General features: G+C 55.0%; 1 protein-coding gene across 2 annotated transcripts in view; it reads left to right on the top strand.

Annotated features, from left to right (window-relative positions):
• Nucleotides 1–22,091, top strand: part of SCARF2 (scavenger receptor class F member 2) — a 38,077-nt gene that overhangs the window by 11,781 nt on the left and 4,205 nt on the right. The window contains exons 1-9 of one of the 2 annotated variants that reach the window (XM_085310167.1): nt 550–609; nt 1,914–1,956; nt 2,911–3,012; nt 3,651–4,170; nt 4,539–4,757; nt 5,547–5,675; nt 10,224–10,327; nt 10,550–10,667; nt 13,680–13,801. In XM_085310167.1, the coding sequence (XP_085166293.1) occupies nt 3,689–4,170; nt 4,539–4,757; nt 5,547–5,675; nt 10,224–10,327; nt 10,550–10,667; nt 13,680–13,801 (1,174 nt within the window). In that variant the 5' untranslated portion in view covers nt 550–609; nt 1,914–1,956; nt 2,911–3,012; nt 3,651–3,688. Of the gene's footprint in view, nt 1–549; nt 610–1,913; nt 1,957–2,910; nt 3,013–3,650; nt 4,171–4,538; nt 4,758–5,546; nt 5,676–10,223; nt 10,328–10,549; nt 10,668–13,679; nt 13,802–22,091 lie in introns of those variants that run through there. The other variant, XM_085310168.1, reaches the window with a different exon arrangement.

Raw genomic sequence — 22,091 nt, 5'->3', positions numbered from 1 at the left:
ATAACATTTAAAAATGAAATTTTCATTTGTTTTGTTGCTCCTACTTTGTTTAGGAAAAGATACAAATATTGAACTGTCCAGGAAGAATTAATAACATAGGAAAACTGACAATCCAGGAGGGTATTTCTCATCACACTACCCCTGAATTTTTCAGAAGAAATATGTAGACAGTTGTGAGGAAATTGTATGTGTTTTCACATGGCAGATTGGTGCTAATTAGTGATTTTGGGAGGAACTCCGATTCTCACTTCCTACCTCCTTCCCGGTGCTCCCAGTGCCACCTCAGCTTACTGGTGTGACCTCTCAAGCCGGTGCCTACATGGGTGCACTCGTGTGGGCCCACCAGCAGCTGACCTCTGGCTTAGGTGCCCCATGCAAAGAGGAGGAAGAGTCTGATGTGGAGGAAGAGTTGGCAGCCCCTCATGCCGGGCTTGATGAGCTGGGAGATTTGTGCCTCACCATCGTGGTGCCACACAAGGGCTCTTGGCAGGTTTTCAGGAGGGACCAAGGGTTTCTGAGGATTGTCACCATTTGCGTTTTCTTTGTGCAGCTTTTCAGTACTTGTGTGCTGCCCAGGATGGAGGCAACAAGGAAATGAGTGTTTAATAGGTAAGCATTGGCATTTTCCTTTTTCAGATGTCATTCTTCTGTCCTCTCTTTACTGAGCCCTCTTCACCTTACCAAAGGCTGCTCTTCCCGCTGTCAGAGGCCTCCCTGKCTTGCTCAGTGGTGAAAAGCCTTTACCGAGGGATCTCTGTGCACAGCCGGGCTCAGACGCTCCCCTGAGAGTCTAGAGACTTTCCTGCCTTTCTTCCAGTGCTCAGAGCAAGCTTGGCACATGGACAGCAGATGGAGAGGGTGGTTCCCACGGCTGCTACGGCAGCAAATGCTGGGGTCTCACAAGTCCTGGGGCCCCCGTCGCAGAGCCAGGCCCCTGCCCTGCCTCCCTCGGCAATGCTGGCTGCCCCGACGGCCCCCTGCTCCCTGCTCTTTGGGGTCTGCAGGGGTCAGAGCCCTGCTGACAAGCTGGGTAGTTTTCCTCCATGCCAGGGCATCCCCGCCAACTTCTCCAGGTTTAAAGAGCAAGGTGGGCTGTTGAGGTCTTGAGGACCTTGCTCTTGGACCYGGGGCATGGCGAGGCGTCCTCTGGAGCCAGGCAAAGCCAGGGGCATGGATGGGGGTGTAAAGRCGAGGGAGTGGGCAGCTGCAGAGAYGGGACCCAGAGGGCTCCTGCAGATGTTGCTCCACCACTTGGAGTTGAGCCCGAGCCTGCCAGCAGTGAGCGGAGGTCAAGAGCACCAGGAGCAGGTGTCTGTGGGCKGTGGCCCATCACGGACCAGCCTGCAGGGAGCCTGGCTGTAAGCCGAGGACTACCAAGCAGGCCAGTGCAAGAAGCAGCAGCAGGCCAGGGAGCCCGTGCTGGCCATCGCGGTGTTCCAGCCAGTGTGGCAGGCTGGGGCCCACAGAGGGCTGCCGCTCGGCACGGCGAGCGCCGGGACTTGCTGTTGCAGTGCGGGGCAGCCACGGTCTCAGGGTGCACGGGGCAGGAGAAGAGGCTCGCTGCCTTGGTGCCGGCACGGAGCCTCGCTGCAGTTGCCCCACTAGAGCCGGAGGAACACCACGGCAGCTCCGGTACCTTGCAGCCGGAGGCGAGAGCCTGCTTAACAAACTAACTCACTGCGCATGAGCCCCCGTAACTGCTCTTTGCATGCGTTTGTACCCTGAAAATAGGAGGTGGCCCCTTCATCTCTCCATCAGGAAACAGGGAGGACTGGTCTCCCAGGAGWCGGGGGGGTGGGGGAACAGTCCTATCAGGAAGAAATTGCAAGCTGTCTCCACTCTCCCCTTGCCCTGCAACCCTGCTCTAACCATTAGACTCACTGCTCCTAACCTGTTTAATCTGTCTATTTTAGGGTTTTCTATAGTATCCATCACCGTAGGTCTAAGAACTCGCAGGTAAGGTGGATTGTACAAGTCAGCTGCCCTTCCTCTTGCTGCAGCTCTGCCGGGGGAGCCATGGGGACGGCGTGGCCTTGCCGTGGTGGTTTCCGGGGGGGCGGTGACTCCAGCACAGGGGGCTGCACAAGGAGGCCGCTCAGTGTGGCTCCCACCGCCCCTGGAGCTCGCCCTGCCGCAGGCTCCCCTCCACAGGAGGTGGGCGGGCTGCTGGCCCATGCCAGCCCGGGGCCCGAGGTGCAGCGGGAGACATGATGTCTGGGGGGGCCGTGAGGCTGCTACGGGCTGCAGTGAGCGTGGGGAGGGGGACAGGGCTTGTGGCTGGCTGCAAGGTCCCTCCCAGTGCCTTCGTCCTGCCCTGTGGCTGGAGACAGCCACTGCCCACAGCTGCCTGTGCTGGGGATGAGGAGGTGCCTGGGGAACCAAGGAGAAGCTGTCTCCTTCCTGGAGCAAGAGCTGCTGTCCTGGGCTGCACGCTGGTGATGGGGATGGAGCTGAGCAAGGTGGCAGGAGGCTGATGCAAAGGGTGAGGCTSAGCAAGGTGGCAGGAGGCTGGTGGCAGGGAGAGAGCTGAGYGGGGCAGCTGGTGGCAGCTTTCTGGTGAGGCCTCGGTTTAGTCTGCTAGGCTGGGCTGGGTGAGCACCTCTCTGTTTGCAGGGGACAACCACTGTGCCAGGGCTCAGCAGCACCCAGAGCATGCCCACACACCCCTTTCTATGTCCAGGGCCAGCTGCRGCCACCTCAGGCACTCGGAGACCAGCAGAGCTGCTGTCAGTGCTCTACAAGCGGGGTGGGCTTGGAGGGCAAGGCCAGTGTGGGGCTCATCTCCTTGGGCACTGGGAGATGTGCCCAGTGGTATCTGGTGCTACGAGGCTGGCAGGAAACAGGCCGCACAAGCTGGCCTTGCCCTGCCCATGCTGCACAGTCACRAGTGTCGTCTGTCCATCTGTCCAGCTGTGTGCGAGGGGAACTTCACCTGCAAGGAGAACGAGGTGTGCGTGAGACCTGGCGAGTGCCGCTGCCGCCATGGGTACTTTGGCGCCAACTGCGACACCAGTGAGTACCAGTGGGCCCCGTGTGGCATGGTGTGGYCCCTCTCCCGTGCCGCCTGCGAGCAGGTACAGCGCCCGTACAGTTTGTGCAAATGCGAGCTGCTCTCCAGGGGCACCCTGGGCTGACATGTCCCCACAGAAGCACCAGTCCAGCTCCAGCGCGACAYGTTTTGCCCCAGGCCCTGTTATTTTCGCCATATAGACTGTCCTTGTCCCAGCTCAGAAACACCAGTGCCTACTCAGGGCATGCAGCTCCCAGGACGCTGCATGTCCTCAGCACAATTACCTGGGGTGGCTCCAGGGCCAACGCTCTGGATCATCAGGAGATGACATTACAGAGAAAGGTGCCTGCAAACACTGCAGTGCTCCTGCTCTGCCCTGCCCACCTTGCCAGCCCCTGGGTTTATGCCCAGGGCCTCATCTCTTAGGAGGGGTCTGCTTTCTGATCTGGTCCTCTGAGTGTGGGCTGAGAGAAGAGAGGAGAGTACACTGGCTGGTAGGCCAAGAGATCCAGTTTAGGACGAGGGTCTCCATGGCGCAGGGGTTGGTTAGTGGCCAGGCTGTGGACGGTCGCGGAGAGGCACCGCGTGCCATGGCCAGGGTTGCCCACCACTACCCACTGGTATGTCAATTGTTCCACAGAGTGTCCCCGACAGTTCTGGGGTCCCGACTGCAAGGAGATGTGCAGCTGCCACCCAAATGGACAGTGCGAGGATGTGACAGGCCAGTGCACCTGCAACCCCAACCGCTGGGGGCCCAAGTGTGAGAATGGCTGCCTTTGCAAGCATGGCAAGTGTGACCAGAAGACGGGCAAGTGCACCTGCGAGCCCAATTGGTGGGGTCCCCAGTGCTCCAGCTCCTGCTACTGCAGCCACAACTCACAGTGCGACCAGCAGACAGGCAACTGCCTGTGCCAACTGGGCTGGTGGGGCCGCGGCTGCAACAACCAGTGCTCCTGCAACAACTCGCCCTGTGAGCAGTTCACGGGGCGCTGCCAGTGCCGTGAGCGGATGTTCGGGCCGCGCTGTGACCGCTACTGCCAGTGCTACAAGGGCAAGTGCAACCAAGTGGATGGGACCTGCACTTGTGAGCCAGGATACCGGGGCAAATACTGCCGCGAGCCCTGCCCAGCTGGCTTCTATGGCCAGGGTTGCAGGAGGCGGTAAGTGTTCAGACCTCGCTGTGGCAGACTGGACCCTGCTCCAGCCTTTGGCATTGCCTGACGCATTCTCTGATAGTCTGCACTTGTCTCRTGTACTAGGGAGGACAGATAGGAGGAAAAGGGCCAGCATGGGCGTCCCACCTACCACATCTCTGGGAGGGGACGTGGGGTACCCCATGCCAGAGTGTACAGGGTGGCGTCTGATTTGGTAGATGTGAATGATGGAGCACTAAGCACAGGAGATAGGGCTGGTCAGGGGAAAGGTGGAAGGTAACTTAGGGCCTGTACTCATGCTCCATGTGGCTGGAAATGCAGAGCCACCATGAGGGTGCTGCAACATGTGATATTCCCTCCCTTGTCCATCCTAGCTGTGGACAGTGCAAGAGTCTGCAGCCTTGCACTGTCGCTGATGGGCGCTGCCTGACATGCGAGGCTGGCTGGAACGGCACCAAGTGTGACCAACCCTGTTCACCTGGCTTCTACGGAGAGGGCTGCGAGAAAATCTGTCCCCCATGCAAGGACGGTCACACCTGCAACCACATCAATGGCAAGTGCTCACACTGCAACCCTGGCTGGATTGGAGACCGGTGAGTCCGGCCAAGGGCTGAGGCCACATCTGGGACCAGAGGCTACCATCTGGGCCCAGGCCCCTTAACACTGTTGGGCCCATCATGAGGCAGCATAGCTGGTCACCATCAGACTCTGGCATCTTGGCAGAGTGGTGTCACAGCTTCTCTGCTAATCCAYGACCAGAGCCCAGAGGCAGACTTTCAGTTGTGGCCTGTGTCACGGCAGCCAGAAGGGGAGGGCAGAGGCGGGTTGAGCCTGTTGGTATGGCTATGCGACCATAGGAAGCCTGCTAGACCTCTCCCCCATGACCTGGGATGCTTGTTTGTAGATCCCAGGGTAACCTTAGGAGCTCACAACAGGAGCAGTGCTGGTGCCACATAGCCCCATTGCCCTCCCTGGGAGCTCTGCTGAGCAGGCGGGAGGGCCAGGTGCCAACCTGCAGCTCTTGGAGAGTGGCAGCCCGCAGCACGGGGTAGCACGGCTGGTAGGGAAGCTGCTGGGGAGCTGGCGTTATCCACTCCCCACAGCTGCCCTGAGGCCCTTTCATCCCCTTCCCTGGAGAGAAGGAGGGCTTGAGAAATAATGGTATATATCCTCTCTGGAGATATTCAAAGCCCGCCTGAATGCAACCCTGTCTAACATGCCCTAGGTGAGCCTGCTTGAGCAGGGTGGTTGGACTAGATGATCTCCAGAGGTCCCTTCCAACCTTACTGATTCTATGATTCTATGATCTTGTTTGCCAAGGAAAGCCCGGTCCCCATGGGCTCCCAGGATGCTACAGCTGCCTCTTTTTGCATGCTCCCTAGGTGTGAAACCAAGTGTCGAAATGGGACRTACGGCGAGAACTGCGCCTTCGTGTGCAGCGACTGCGTCAATGGCGAGTGCCACTTCGAGACGGGCAGATGCCTCTGCCGGGCAGGCTCCCATGGCACCTAGTAAGTGACCAGCACCCCAGCATGCTTCGGGACAGACCCTGGGCACATGTGTCACGCCAATGAGTTCAGAGCAATCTGCCAGGTGCCAGCCAGGCTGGGAGGAGCAGAGGGTTGCTTCCATGCTGRGGGCCCCACTGAGTTCCCAGGTTGAGTGCAGAGCTGGGGGATGCACTGTGTGTCTGCACTGGATAGAGCCCACCGTGTATCCACACAGAGTTCACGTTTACTTCTGGTATATCAGGAGAAGAAGCTTTTGRGGCCTATTTGGGCAGGTTTCAGAGCTCAGATCCATTGAGCAGATCTGTTTTTCTAGGGCAATACTTCCTAGCAGAGGGTATGTATTAAAGCAATGGGGCTGCAGCACTCGGTGTCACTTCCAGTACCTACATCAGGGCTTGTGGAGAGGGAGTCTGGCACACTGCTGGCTTGGATCCTGTGAAGTTCGTAGAAAACAGGCTGCTTTTATTAAAAGTTCTTGTATGACTATTCTTGAGAAGTTTGTGGAGCACAATGCAAAGTGTTTACTCCCCAATTTGTGGTATCTTTATCCTCAAACATGATAAATCTGCAATTCAGGATGTAAAACGGGGGATGGGCTGGGAATCTGGTCCTATCCCCTGATTGTGGCAGATGGAAACATGCTTACAGTGGTGAGATTGGTGGTGTCTTATGGCATTCAAAGGACCTTTGAGTTCTTTGGAGAGCAGGTGCCATGCAGCATAGACTCCGACTGGGAAGGCAATGCCCTCAGGGCTTTTTGTGAAATACCACTGAGCTGTGGTATAAATCTTGGTCTCCAAGTAATAGCTGGATGGGCAGGAGTCGGTGAGGAATTCTTGACAAAAGGATTTTATTTAGGAAACGTCAGTTTGGCAAAAACAAATGCCTCCATCAAAAAGTGTTTTCAAGTTCAAGATGGAATTTCTAGTCAAAAAGAGAGTGAGGGAAGGCGAGAGAAAACCACATCCCAGAATAGCAAATAGCCTCACAGTTATGGCATTCGCGTTTTGTTCCTACTCTGAACTACAGCTCAAACCTGGACATTCCACATCGCAGGGATGAGCCCTAACCCTGGCCCCTTTCCTTTTCCCCCTCCCCAAAGAAAGGAGAAGATTCCCCTTTACTCACATGCTCTCTTCCTTGCTGCGGGTCCATTCCTCCCACTACCTCCGAGCTGGGGAAGGGGTGGCCAAATGCGGTCTCATTCCTTCTCTCTTTTTTTTTCCGATGTGGAACAGAAATGTCCTTTGAAAACGTGAGGAAACTGTTTCCCATCCAGCTCAGGCATGGAAATGAGCTTCCCCAGGGTCCCACCGTGTGTCATTCTGCTTTTCCCGGCAATTAACTGCAAGGCTGATGGTGGTTGAAGAAGCATTTTGGGGGCCTGCCTGGCTGACTTCCAGCCCATGCCAGCAGTTCTCTCAGGGCGGAGAAATAGGGAGCGTTTATATTTGAGAGTTTTTCTTACCTTTTTTCTTGGGACTCACTATTGAGAGCCGTGATGAAGCAAGGAGCTCCAGCCTCCAAAATAGCATCCTGCTGTACAGGCAGCTACGCTCAGCCAGGCAAATGGTGGCTTGGTGTTAGGTGAGAGTGCCACTTAACCTCCAAATGCAAAGAAAAGCCCATGTTTTGCAGAGGCCTATCATGAGCTCTGAGACCTTTCTATGCTGGCAGGAAGCCAGCAGCCCGTGGAAGGGGATTGCTAAGCCCCTGCCTTAGCTTTCTATTGATTTTTTTTTTTTTGAATTTGTGCGATATTTGTGCTCTTCTGCACATGGTGAAAGATCTGCCCAGACAATAGTGGAAGCTACCTGCCTGGAAAATAACATTACAGAAACAAAACGAACCTAGAAAGCTCATGCTTAGCAGCTGTGGTTTTTTCTGGTGCTTTGGCAGAAAATTTGAAAGTCAGAGATTCCCAGCACAGTGGGAACTTTTTTCGGGGGGGTAGGGGGGGATGTTGCATGGCACCGCTTTTGATGCAGTGATAGAGGGCAGAACTCAAGTATATTCCTAAAACCATCCCTGGCGCATGGGAGCTAAAGGCCCCTCCACAGCACCATGTGATGTAGGGCATGGGGGTGCTCGCAGCGCCGATGTCCTTGTGCTGTTCTCATCCTTGCTGGAACTGACCTCAGGGTGCAGGTGGGGAGAGAAGGGGCAGAAAGCAGGCAAGGAGAGAGAGGTGGCCAGAGCCCTGCCCTGGAAGTATCCCAGTGCTGTAATCACAGAGAAAGTTGTGCTAAAACAGGACATGCCTACTGGGCATGGGCACTCGGGGATTTTCTTGGTGGTCAGGCAAATCTCTGTGACCATGTGCAAACTACTGTTTTGGATTTCTTTTTTTTTTATTTGTTTGTTTTTTTCAGAAGCTTGTAATTTGGCCAAATATAGAAAGGCTTTTGAAAGGATGGCAAAGGGTTGTCTTCACCATGTAGGGGTGTCCTCTCRGTTGTCTGTCACAAGGATGCTAAAGGGAAGGCTGGTAACGTGTGCAAAGCAATTTATTTCCTCAGCATCATTCCCAGAGATGTCTAGACCTGCTTGGAAAAAAAATGTCCCCTCCTTTCTGCCCCAAAATTTGTTAGTCTAGGGCAGACATTTGGATTAAACTGATGTGAGCTGCAAGGACAAGTTCTGTAACAGCAGTAACAACTGGTGTTTTGAGCTGCCTAGAAAATATCACTGCTTCTATCTGTCTGGCCTGCCACGTGTTTGCTATTCCAGCACAGCTGCTTTGAGCAGCTGGGGCATCAGCATGGGCTCTGCACTGATCTCCCGTCCACAACTGGCACGTGGCGGCGCGTGGGCACGGGGCTGTGCAAGGGTGAAACTTTGAAAGCTGAAGCAGCATGAAATGTCTTCAGTTGGGGCCAGCCCAGCTGTCCATCCCGCAGTGCCTGAGGGCATCTGGAGGTGGCTGGACCGTGTCGGATGAAGCAGATGTGTCTGCCGGTGCTCCCAGGGGAGCAGCGTTTGGGCTGGGGCCTGACTGGCTCCTGTGGCATGCAGAGTCTCTCTTGGGCCAATGCCACCCAGGAGCAGCTGGTAACGGGTTCAGCATCCAGCAGTGCTGCCTGTCCCCTTGCAGGTGGAGCTTGCTGCTGCTGTCTCTGGGCTGCTGCAGAGCTTTGGAGCAGCACCCCTTAAAGCCATCCAAGTGCTCTGTTGCGGTACCTGTCCCCCTGCTAGTGAGGTGAGCTTCATCCGTTGTAGTCTCACACACCTCATTCTGTGCTCACCTCTTCCTGCAATTTGAGCCRTTGACAGTGATTTCTGTGCACAGGAGAGCTCCTAGGGCAGTGTTCAGCATGATCTGCCAGAGGCCGGCTGGAGGAGCTGAGCTGAGCTCCAGGCCACTGTGCTCCCCGTTTCTGGCAGCACTGGCTTTGGCTGTGACTCAACTCTGATTCTGCAGCCCTTGGATCGTGACACAGGCTGTTTTTGTTTTGCTTAGTGTTTGATTTGCTTCTTTCAAATTATGTCTGAATTCCTATAATTAAAGCCCTTGTCTACGCCTCCTGTTGTAGACACTTAGTTTCAAAGAAGCAAAAAAATGAAAACATTTCCTTTACAAATCCTGGAGGCTATGGATGTGTGGTTGTGTGTGCAGTCTCTGCTCTGCATGGGYAGCAACCTGCACGTTACTGTTTGTTTCCAAGAGTGTCTTCACCATGAGGTGACAGGTTTGCTCATGAGAAGGCATCCCAGCTCAGTTGTGCTTCGGAATATCAACCCAACCACTCTTGAATAAAACATGTTAGAAAAGAAAGGTGTTTTGTGTCTCTCARAGCTGTCATTGTCCTCCAGAGCTGTCCCCTGTCCACCAAAACTGTGTGATGGAGGCAGGTGCTGCAGGTTTCCCCTCTGGAAGAAAAATCTGGGAGTCTTCCAAGATCCTGGGCTGCAGGAGAAGGGCTCTGCTCAGCACGTGCTTTGGGAAGAGCGTAGAGCCAGCCCAGCAGGGTACTGAGACCACGTCACCCATGAAATAGCTGAGACAGAAACCATGCATGTGACTCTTGAGACTAAAAGTTGCTGCTCTCTGGGGTATCTTTAGATGTGACTGATGGGCTAATGACCTTTCCTAACTACTGTGCCATGAACCTAATTGTGCAGTCTTGCAAAAAAAGCAGGAGTGGAAAAGGAATCTCTAGCCATGTGGAGAACAGATGACATGTATGTAKGAGCCAGACCTGGCCCAAATGCCCCGAGCAGGCAGAGGTCTGGAAAAGCCTCTCGGCAGGCAGCCGAGTCGTGCAGGATCACAATGAGCAGGATCCCAAAGGAGGAAACCCATGTCGGAGGGCAACACGGAGAAGCACGACCCCAGCCCGTGCTGCTAGGGAACCTGGGGGGGCAAAACAGGTGGGCAGCGAGGCGATCCCACTCTTTCCAAGAGCACAGAGGTTTTAGGAGAGAGAAGCAGCCAGCCAGAGCGGTGAGGGCAGAGCAGCTTCCCAGCGATGCCACCGCCAARTGGGCAGCGTGGGTTTGGCGAGAGCTCCAACCGGACCTCTCCGACGTGGCRCCTTCCCTCCCCAGCTGTAACCTGACTTGCCCACCGGGCCACTATGGAGCCAACTGCGCTGAGGCCTGCAGCTGCCACGACGACACCTGCGACCCGCTGACGGGCGCCTGCCACATGGGTGAGTGCCGCCGGGCGCAGATCGAGGCCTGCCCAGCCTCCCGGTGCCAACAGGAACGCAAGGCTCGCAGCAGGCTTGCGAGTCGTCCCCACGTTAAAGCAGGGTTCTCCACACGGTTGCGTTTGCAGCTGCCATTTGCATGCATTCCTTGCCTTTTCCTCCCTCCTTCGCCAGCCCCGGGGTCCCGGCGCGGAGGCTAACAGCACCTGATCTGTCGTGCAGAGGCCAACCAGCGGATGGGGGTGATCGGGGCAGGAGCCCTCCTGGCATTGCTGCTCATCCTGCTGCTCTCATTGCTCTGCTGCTGCTGCGTCTGTCGCAAGAAGGATGAAGCCCACGGGTGAGTGCCGGGATCCAGCCACACAGTCCAGCCAGTTTCTGCTGTGGCCCCCAAGGCAACGGGGAGCAGCTAGGTCCTGCAGATGAGGGGGGAACAGGGGACATTGCTGGACTGCAACAGAGTCTACAAGGCTGGGAGATGCAGTCCRGCCAGGCCGTTGGGGGCTTGATGGCACTGTGGGGACCAAGGCGGGCAGCCGCGATGTGTTGCAGCGAGGACAGGAGGTGTTGCAGCCGGTGAGCAAAGCCGGCCTGTGGTTGGGGGCGGGGGGGACGGGATGGGAGGACCACAGCACGGTGCACTGGCACTTGGGACCAGGAGTGCCGCGGCAGCTCGCACCCGCTGGGACCATGTGGGCAGTGGGACCCCGAGGCGTGAGCRGCAAGAGGCTCTCCGAGGGTGGCTTTGGGGAAGGCACACAGCCTGTTGTACCCCAAGGACTGCTTGCTCAAGCTCTTTGGAGCAGTTTCTTTTCCCCATGGCATGGAGACATTCGGAGCAGGGGAACAACGAACCTGGACCAGCAAATACGGTCAAGTGAGTGTAACTTAGGAAAAAAAGGGGCAGTTTTACTGCATGCTGTGGAGAGCCAATGCCTGTATCCTGCCATGCAGCCACATGGCTCCTGCTAAACCCACAGAAAAGAAATATTTGCTAAGCTCAGGGAAATTCAGTTGAATGCTCTCTCCCAAACTCACCCAGGAGCACAGAGCATTTCCAATTGTACAGATTTAATCAGAAAGYAAATTGGCCAAAAAACACAGAAATCGGTCAAAGTGAGGCAATCCAGAGGTGCTGCTGGCACAGAGGTTGTTCAAGCAGTCCTTCAAGGCAGAAGTTTTCTAATTGGTGCCTGCAGCAAAGTCAGGATGTCTGTGCTTTTGGCAGCACTGCAGAGTGCTCTTTTGCAGGGCGGTCGGACACGAGTTGTTCAGTCGGTGGGATAAAATGAGCCCCCCTGTCCCCTGCTTCTCTAAAATGCTGCTAGCCCGAGGATGCTTTGGCAGTAGGATGCTCAACAGAAATTGCTGTCACCGGAGGCAGCCCGTTAGACACCGAGGAGTTGCGAACACCGAGCAACCTGCTCAGGTGAATTAAGCCTCCTCCGACGGGCAACGCCACAGGGCACCTCCGGCATCTGAGCCGAGGATGGGGATGGGGCCCGGTGGCCCTCGAAGGCTCTCGTGATGCAGCTCTGACGGCGGCAGACCAGGGGCTCGCCAGAGGCAGAGGGCGGCCGTGCTGCTGGGGGAAGCTCGGTGCTGTCCCGCAAGGCAGGAGGGGGCAGGGAGCGCTCCTGCGGCTCAAACAGCGGCAGGAAAAAAAACGCTTCCCGCACTGCGGCTGCGCCTCATGCCGTCGGCCGCTGCACGGGAATTTTCCGGAAGCCTCCATTTGGCAGCTGTGCCAATTAAATTCCAATCCGGTACATCTGGTTTGGAGAGCCTGTGGTCTGCATGTAATTATCCTGCAGATAAAAGAAGCCACTTCACAAACACAGGCGCGCTTTAAGAAGTATTTCGTGGGAAATCGCTCAAAATAGTTTCCTTTGTCCGTGGAGTGCTGGGCTCCCCGGCTCTGCGCGGGGCCCCCGTGCCCGGCGCTCCCGCCCCGGCGCGGGGCTTCGGTGGCGAACGCCCTCCTGCTGCCAAAGCCCCAGAGCAGAAAAACAGAGCCRCTGGCAGAGCACCACGCATGGGGCGAGACGCCGGGGCAGCACTGCAAAGCCACCGCTGTCCCCCCCACCCCAGAACAACGGCCGTGACCCTCCTCATCTAATCGCATCCATCGGAGCGGAGCATCGTGCTCCCAGTCTGGCCACGTACGGATATGGTAGGGCAGCCTCGTCCAAGGCTGTTGTGCTTCTGGGAGCTCAGAGGAGATCTGTGCTGGGCAGCCTCAGCTCTGCTCTCTGAGGCTGAACGCCTTCCCTTTTGCATCACCTCACACCTCTCCCCATCTTCTGCCTGCGGCTTCCCGTGTGTCCTGCTGCACGAGAAGCTGCAGCCAAAGAGCTGGAGGTTGCAGCCAGCATCTTGCCTTACACCAGAGGTTAATGCTAAGCCCTGCAGCGTTGTAGGGCAAGGACGTATCAGGGAGAGATTGCCTTCTCCTCCTGCTCCTCCCCATCCCAAAATATCTCCACAGCCACCGGTGCTGCTTGTGCAGCAGGAAGGCATGCGATGGCTCCTGCGCTGCCGGCCAGGCTGCCCAAGCGCCTACAGGGCTATGGCCTCCCCGGCTCTCRAGCAAGTGGCCACTTGGCAACCTGCACGGGCCAGCAGTGAGCCGGGCTAGCCGGCTGGCCCACATGAGTAGCTGTGCCGCCTGTGAACAGAGGGGGAAGACGCCTGGCCCCAACCCACACGGCGTGGTGCAGATGAGAGCATTTCAGGTTGAATTTAATAAACACATTAAGCCTGTAGCTCTTGTGGCTGCAGATAATTGCTTGAAAGCTCGACCTCAAGAGCCTTCCAAACCAGAGAGCAAATAAAGAGAAGCCACGTATGTGTTTGTTTTTTTCTTAATCATATGATTCAGGGTCTTGGCTGGGCCCTGTGGATGTTTTGGGGCAGAACTGCTCCCCCATGAGGCACTTGGCTCTTGGGCTGCTTCTGGTCCCAGCAGGACATGCCTGGCACATGCCTGCTGATACTTCAAGCTGGAAGCAATGACCGTGTGTATCCTGGGTGCATTCCTGCCTCRAGCCACCACTATGCTCAGCTCCCCTGGGGAAAAGCAATGTGGACCATGYTCCTGGGGCCCCTTGCTGCAATTTCTGTTCTCTGATCTCTCCATCCCTGTGCTGGCTCTTCTCKGCAACCTCTGAATTTGCAACAGCCCCAAACCTCTGGCACCAGGGCTTGGTATATTATTCCATRAACAATGTTATGGCCTTGCCACCCCAGCAGAGCAGGTAGAGTTGCTCTGGCTTATGTCCTGCCATCTTTCTGATGGAGAAAGACCTGACCTGACCTTCCTGACCACTTTTCTGATGGCCTTGTCTTGCAGTGCAAACCAGGACCCAGCAGCAGCCAAGAAAACACCAAGACGCTTCTGTGGGCGTTTCAGTCGCATCAGCATGAAGCTCCCGCGAATCCCCCTGCGCCGCCAGAAGTTGCCCAAGGTTGTAGGTAAGGTGCTGATGTTTGGGGAGGAATCTAGGCTGAGGGAGAAAGCCAAACCCATATATGATGCGGAGAAAGGCAGAAGGTCTAACCCAGGCAGGACAGATTATGCAACTTGCAATGTTCATTCCAGTCCCAAGCCCACTGTAGGAATCCTCTTAATGTGACAGCAAGTTGCGCACAGTGCTGTGAGCACAGTCTGTGCGTGTGGCCATGGCACGAACCTGCTGTGTTGCTGATGAGCAGGCAATGTGCACTGTAGTAGGGCTGTGTTTAGTGTGTTGTAGGCTATTCCACTCCTGTGTAGTGCATGGCAGGGCCCCAGCAGTACTGCAGTGCTTRGGGCAGAGGATCACCTCCCTGGCACTGTTGTAGCTTTTGGGGGGGAAGGGGGCGATCAGGTGCTTGGGGAGGTGTAGGTTCCCAGGAGCATTGCRGTGATAGGATGGATGTCTGGGTCCCAAATGATATTGTAGCCTTGTGGGTGGAGGTGTAGGACCCCAGCAGTGTGGCAGTGCTTGGGGTGGAAGTGCAGGTTGCTGGCAGCACCTCACTGCTCTTGACAGTGGGGATGCAGGTCCTCAACAGCATTACAGAGTGGTGTTTCCACAGTGTGACTGTTTCCCTTGCAGACTCCTGCTTGCAGGAGCCTTGCTGTGCTCTGCCAGCCGGTGGTACCTGCTGACGTTTGAGCCTTTCCTCCCGCTGCCTGTGGTATCTGAATCTTGATGGGCATAATTTTGCTTTGCAAGTGCTGCAGTGGTTTGCACAGGTGTCTGGAGCTCTGCTGAGCTGTTTTGTGCATGCTGTTTCAATTTCAGTTCCCCACGTAAAAGAATGGTCCCTGTTACAGCATTTTGTGCATTGGTCTTGGCCTTGCCCTSCCCCAGATTTGCACACTGGACTCAAAGCCAGGTGCAGAATAACATGCCCTGAACACAGCACCCAGGTCAAGGCTGGAGCTCACCACAGTGCCAGGTACAGCAGGGACAAGGACAGAGAAGCAGACCGAGAGYAGAGAATTCATCATCTTATCTCCCCACGCTGCCCAAGCACAAACCCCACACTGCCAGGTTCACAGTGGTCCCATTGCACTCTAGCATCAGTACCCAGCAAAGACCTTCTGACATGGGCTGTCAGGGGCAAATCCAGGCAGCTGGGAAGTCTGCTGGCTTCTGGAAATGCAAGTAGTCTCTTGCTTGCTCCAAAAATCTCCCTGCATTCTCCAAAGAATTTTAGAAGAGGAGAGAGAAGCCCTGCAAAGATCACTGCTCTCCAGTTGGGCCATTGTGAGGAGTAGGGATTAGCCCRGGAGAGCCTGGCAGTATCTGCTTTCTGCTGCCTCTGAGCAGGCTCTTTCCAATAAACTCAGGTTATAAAGCAGTGTTCCCCACCCTGTGCTGGCATGTCAGACCAGCAGTGTATCGGCCATCACTTCCCTGGAAGAGTGTGTACAGGGCCAGCATGGATGCCATGGAACACTACCTGGTGGTCCAGCCTGATGTCAGCATTTTCTGTCTGTGAATCCCGTTGTCACATGCTTGGAATTTCATGGCTCTGTGTGAGCTGTTTGCAGAGTAGCTTGTGCTYAAAGCAGGGGGATGTGGCAAAGCAAGAATGACCCTTGTTGGCCTGTGCAATGCTTCTTGCAGCCCCCCCCATCTCAGAGGACATCAGCCCAGCACAGGGCTGGTGGTGCTGCTTGGCACTCCTGGGTGAGCAGTCTCCAGGCATGGAGCAGCAGTGTGTGCACTGCAAGGGGCCTGCGCGTGGCCAGCTCTCTCTGTCCAGGGTGCAGAAGCCCTGAGGACCCATTGGGGCAGGCAGGGAGGTGTCACCAGTCTCTCTGCAAACCATGCGTGAGCTCCAGCAACCTGTGGCAGGAGCTGCTTCAAAGGTGGCCTCTCTGGAGATGGTTTCTTCTCCAACAGGACACAGCAGAGCTCTGCCCCAGAGCAGAGTGCACCGAGGCTGGAGAAACATTCCTGCTGCAATGATAACAGAGTCCGTGTTTATGGAAGCAGCCAGGCAGGGCTTGCAGAGGATAGAGGGTCCCTGTGTGTGGCAGGGCTGGCCGGGGGTAGCGCCGGCCGGGGCTGAATGGGGCTGTGTGCACGCGTTTCCTGGAGCAGCCCGAAGGCAGCTGGCTCCCACCCAGCTGCTCTGTGTAAACAGGGAGACGGGCAACAACGGCCCCCGCGGCCCCGGCCCCGGCCCCGGCCCCGGCCCCGTGGAAGGCTGCCCCTCACAGCTAAGCCTCAGCTTCCTCTGGGCTGAGGAGCCCGTGCTGGCGCAGTGCAGGGGGGGAAACGGTGAAGATGCTCTCCAAGTCCAACATGGGTGCTTGGCAGGAGGCCCAGCAGAGCAGGGGGTCAGGGTGCCAGTCGGCCGAGGTTCCCAGGGCAGGGGAGGCGTGCTGCGATGTGCACGCTGGGCCAGGCCAGCGGCCCTGCAGCCTCTTTGTGTTGCCGGGGCTGGGGGCTGTTGTTTCACTGGAATGCAATGCTTCGGTCGCAGGCTGCTTTTGTTTGCCTTGGCCTGTGCAGCACCCTGTGTTCTTTGTGTTATCCAGCACAAGAGGCAGGCTGGAGGCTGGCCCCCACCCTGTGTGGCATTGCCCTGTCCCCAGCAATGCGGGGACGGAGACACAGAACCAGAGCCAGCTTTGGGAGCTCCTTGTCCCTCCAGCAGGCAGACTGGGTGATATATCCACCCACTTCCTCCTGAGAGTGTCTGGGGGTCCTCGGGGCAAGGGAGACATACTGGGATGGTGTCAGCAGCTTCTGTGTCCCTTTGACATCAGGTGACCAAGGTGTCACTGCATGACTCCACCTGAAAGTCCAGTGCAAGATTAGCCATTAGGAAGCCAAAGCAGGTGTTACTCCACGGCAAAGTCCTCGTGTTCTTTGTGGGTCCTTGACCCTGAAATGGCAGTAGAGGGAAACACAGGACTGGAAGGTCTGCAGGGCTTCTAGAACGCTTTGTCCTGGGCCCCCTYGTGAGCACTAGGTCAGCACTGGAGGAGCCCAGGATGCTATGGGGAGTCTGGAGTGAAATCAGTGCTGTCTGAAGTCAACGAAGTCTGGAAGGTGGATGCCCCTTGTTCTACTCACATGCTTGGAGAGCACTGTCATTACCTTGCAATCACTAGCACTGAGCCAAACAGGCTTTCCTGTCCTGGGATTTAATGTGACTGCTCTGCTAATTACCATATGCAATCACAAATGCACCTGTGAAAGAACTGCCTCAGCAGCAGTAGAATTTTTTCTAAGCCCCACTGAATCTAGTCCTGTGGCTGTAGGTGACTGACTGGGCAGCAAAAAGACCAGGTTAGGAATACCTCTTAGTCAGTTCACCAGACATTGCTCTTATTATCTCCAATGCATATAATCCACTTCCTGTCATGAAAAGCAGAGCTTACTCTCTTGCTGCAGTAGACAGAAAGCTGCTTCACAACTTCAGCACTACCTTCAGATTTGCAGCAAGTCTCTGGCCAGTTTGTACCGTTTGCACTTGTGCCAGCAGCTAGTGTAGCTCTCCACTAGTAGTGTTGACCCAGCAAGCTAATGAAGACTGGACAGATCYGTTTTTGCCTGGGTCTTTTGAACTGACTCCTTGCTAACTGTTGCACGAAAACCCACTTTTGGGTTCTAACTGTTTAGTCAGGTAATTCAGATCAGCATGAACAAATTTCTACCTGTAATAACCAGAGGTGGCTCTGGACTCAGCACAGCCTGGCTTTGCTGAGTTCAGAGCAGRGAAAGCAAAACTTGCTGCAGAAAAMGTTGTTTGTGGTGACTCTCAGGTTCAAGAAGGTGCATGCATGAAGAGTAGGACCAAGACCAGCTGCTCTGTCCTACTAGATAGAGATAGAGGGGGAGACCAGAAGGAACCAGCATCACCATAGGAGCACATTTGCTCTCCAAAGCCTAGTATCAGATAAYCTTAGTGCAGTTACATCTTGCTTGCCCATGCACCCACCTCCAGCTGTTCCTAGCTGCCAGCAGAGAAAAGCCTCTTGCCAGCTTGTGGCTGCAGTGCCTGAGGCAAGAGCTTGGGGTCTCCTTGTATGCATGGGTTTCACAGGGCTCACTWGTCAGGCATGTGAGTGGTACTAGCACTAGGATGCCTGTGTGGGTCTCAGCTGCGTGTAGTCCTGCAGATGGCTAAGCTAATCTGTGCTGTGCTCCTCACGTGCTCCTGCTCCACACCTCAGTGTCTCTTTTCCAAGCTRCAAAGATCAAACACCTCAAGTTTAGCAACGACTGTTATGAGCTGTCATTTGCTTGGGATGAGCAAGATGGGAATGACCAGAAAGTAAGAGGACCTAACCCCTAACCCCCCCCCCCCCCGTCTTGGTCAGTGACTTTTCTGTCTCAGTGCTGTGGCCCTGCTGAGGGAGAACGCTCCCTGCCTGAGGAGGAGGAAGTTTTTGAGAAATTCAATTTCTGGGCTGCCAGAAAAATTGGCCTATATCCTTAGATCATCCACTGGGTTTTGTGCACATCAGCCCTCTGGAACAGGACCGTTGAGGACCTCAGAGATGGAGATCCGGGGGAAATAAGGGGGTGATAACAGCAGTGGTTCTTCTGTACCCTCAAGGCATGCTTRGAGCAAAATGGAGCTGTGCTGCCCTGCACTAGGGAAGCAGGCCAAGACCTGTGCAYGGCAGTGATCCAAGCCACACAGGGTTGGCCCTCAAGCAACAACCTGGGCCTCCCTTCTAGTCCCAGTGATGGGCTGGCCTCTGCTCAGAGASCACTGGAGCCCAGGGTCAACAGCCTCTCCTGGCCATAACACTAACCGAGCAGGTCAGGAAATCCAAGCAGGTCAGGAAATCCCAAAACYTCATCTTCCCTGCCAAAATGTCCTACTGTAAATAGCAGCAGCAGCAGGATCTGGTATCAAAGTGTACRAGAAACCTGCCTCTCTTCAGTGTGCATGCAATGTCCCTCCAGGCATAAGCACTTGCTCACCCAGTGGGGTCCCCCATGCTGCTCTCAGGACTTTGGTGCAACCAGGCCAGCACTTGCCGTGTCCTTCTCATGTTTCTCAGTGCTTTGTCCCGGTCTTGAAACCAAATATCAATGTCCCCAGAGACACTGAAGAAGTATATTTAGAGYTGATATCACCTGCCACTCACATGTGGCCATTTCAGAGGCGTGGAAGGCGATACTGCTGTTCAGCTGATACTGCAGAAGTTGGCAGCGGATCACCTAGCTGAGTTCTTGGCAGAGATGTTGTGTGGCACCCTGAGGCCGACTGCTCCTTGGACCGACCTCAGACTGGCTGCTGCAAAACCTGTATGTGTTTCTGCGACGTGCAAGCGGAGAGATTTTGTGTACTGGGTGCTGTCAGAGACGGGAGCGTGTAGCAGGACTTGTGCCGCTTTGTCAGATCAGTGCTCTGGACTTGCTGTGAGCAGAGACAGTTAGGTGTCCCATCCTCTGCTTTTTGCCCCATGCATGTGGCATCTGCACTGCAAGTGGGGACGTTTCCACCAACGGGAAAAGAGCGCAGGCGCCTGGGCTCTTTGTTCAGCRAAGGGAGTTCAGCTGGCGTTCGGCAACTCCAGCGGCTGGGAAGAGGCCCACAGGAAGCGGCCAGATTTCTCCCAGCCCCTGTCAGCTTGTGATTTATCTGCCGAGTCCCCCAGAGCCAGATGTTGGAGCTGAACAGGAAACGCCGTCCCTCGGGGCTCTGCTCCACACAGCAGCCTCCTGTTCTCGGAGCTGGCACTGCTCAGCCTGCGCTCCCTCCCAGGGCTCAGCCTCGCTCTCCTCCGTGCTGCGCTCAGCTCAGCCCGCTCCGGACAGGCTCCTGTCTGCCTGCTGGTGGCTCTCGGCCCTGATTCTCTCCTCAATCCATCTGGCCTGCCCCAGTGCTCGATGTTCCTTGCATGGGCTGGGGCAACATGACATTTCTGTCCTGTGGCAGCAGCCACGCTCCTGGGGGGTGAGGAGAGCTGGCAGGGCTAAGGTAGAAGTGGCAGAGTAATGCCCTGGGTTCTGCTGGCCCCGAGCCTTGCCCCAAACAGCTTCTGTGCTTTCTTGCTCCAAAGGTATTTTTAACAGCAGCGAGCCCCACTTTCCAACAAGGTCATGTAGGAGTCTGGTTGCACAAAGACAGAGCCCCCAAGCCCTGAATCACAGCTCCTGACAGCATAAAAACCAAGCAAAGTGTGCTGCAGCTGGCAGTCCTGTGCTGACCATCTCCTGTCCCCTGCTAGCCCCTTCTCGCCTGCCAGGTCTGCTGGGCTGTACCCCAGAGCAGAAAGACTCGCTCTTTCCTGGGCCCAAGTGGGAACTGTGCTGCTTTCCCCCTTGCTGCTGGTGTTCTGGAGATCCTTTTTCTTCTTAAGCCACATCCATATATTCTTTAGTCTTTTCTGAATCCTGTCATGCCTCACGGCTGTGAGTCCCAAAACCTTTGTCATGGCTTCTCTCAGGAAACATCTTGCTTCATCTGCTTCCAATGGTCTGCTTTTGATTTTCCCTTTTTGGGTTTTATTGCAGGAAAAGTCATGTTGAAGCTGCTGCTTCCCCTACTCTGAGTGCCATTTGCTTTTTAAATATTGGAGCCACTTTTGTTCCAGTGTTTCTCCTCTGAAGTTTATTATCTCCATTATTTTAGATCCTTCTTCCTTCCCTTAGCCATCCATGGTATCCAGCTGAATATCTCATCTGTCCTGCAGTGTCCCTACAGGGCAGGATTCTTGGAGCTAAGCAGGCATTGGCTGATGAAGCTCCCTCATTTCAGGCCATCCCAGTTTCGGTTTTATTCTCTCACACGTTCAGTCATCTCCTTTGCCRTCTTGCTCCCCTTCAGACACACAAGAGTCCCTGTGAGGACAGCAGGTCTCCCTCCTGAGGTAGATGGCTCAGTGAAATGCAAGTGAGGATGTGGGTGGCTTAAATCCTTGTTCTTGCTGTGCATCCCTTGCGTTTAGCCAGTCTGCGTTTATATATCTGGTATTTGAGAAGTATGCTGTTTCTCACTCTTGTCTTCTCTAAGAGCTTTAGCTATGTAGGCCAAGTGTACACCACTCCTGTAGTTTCAGTGATGAACCATTTGCCATCCTATAGTTCTTCTGGTTCTTTACATTTATGAAGTTATATTTTCCAATCAACAATAAATGTTATGATGCCACTGGGGATCCTACCTGGACAACTTGCAGTGTTCGAAGAATTAATTTATTGTAAAACACTAAAATGTTGCAAGAGTTAAGAAGTCCAACCACCTGCTCAGTAAATTACAGCACAACTTACCACATAGTGATAAGCAGTTGCTCTGCCCTGTCTGGAAGAAGTGATAGAGGCTGGTGTCTTACAGATCATCATTCGGCCAGCTCCTGTGCCAGTTGCTAGCTGTAGGCCTTGGCTAGACCGAATAAAGACAGAATTGGGGCCTGCTGGCAGAGATTACAAAAAACTGGAAACACTGACTTAATATAAAGCTGTCTGCCAGCAAAAACCTGCTGGTTGCTTGCTTTCCCATTCGCACACTGTGCAGCGCCCTGCATAGTAAGGGATGGTGCTTTCCTGGTGTCTTTGCTGCAGAACAACACAGTTTTGCATGCACTCAGGGCCACATTTAAGGAGTTACTGAGCCAAGGGAGAAAAATGAGCATGCAGAGGTCTGTACATCAGGAGAGGAACTCGAAAAGCATCTCTGTTTTAGCAGCTGGTAGTGCTGAGCTCTCCAGGAAAAGTCAGTTCAGGTCTGCTCCGCAGCTGAYACCAAAGCTTTCTGTCCCCCTCACCCAGCTGTACCACTTGGAAGCACGTATTGGCAGTACCCTGGGGGCCAGTGATCCCGACCAGCAAATTCCTCCTAGCTCGGTCAGCCAGGCAGTGATGCCACTCTCCCAGTGGCCTCTCACACCCTGCATCCCGTGCCCTGCAGCAAGGGGCTTTCATGCCCGCACCCTCCCACCGCTACTTGCTGCAGCCCTCCGTGGCTTGGCCTCAGGCCCCAGKGGATGGCGCAGGGCTTCAGGGCATTGCACTAGCTGCTGGTGTTTCCAAAGCTGTTGGGGTCCCAGTGTGGGGCATGCATAAGGGGGGTTGGCAGCAGCTCTGAGGCAGTGCGAGCTCTCCAGAAAACATTGCAGCTGGGAGTTGTGTTTAGCACTGGCAGAGCAAGATTTCATTGCTGGACATTCTCAGATTTTTTCTGACTTAAACTTTTTTCAGTGAAAATACTTTAAAATGATCAAACAAAAATCCTAGTCTCCCCCTACCCCTTGGACCAGACAACTGTCATTATTCAGGCTTTTTTTTTTTTTTTTTTTTTT

Source organism: Rhea americana, unplaced genomic scaffold, assembly GCF_003343005.1.
Source record: "Rhea americana isolate MKP2758 unplaced genomic scaffold, rheAme1 scaffold_312, whole genome shotgun sequence".
NCBI lineage: Eukaryota > Metazoa > Chordata > Aves > Rheiformes > Rheidae > Rhea > Rhea americana.
This window is presented reverse-complemented; position numbering and strand designations above follow the sequence as displayed.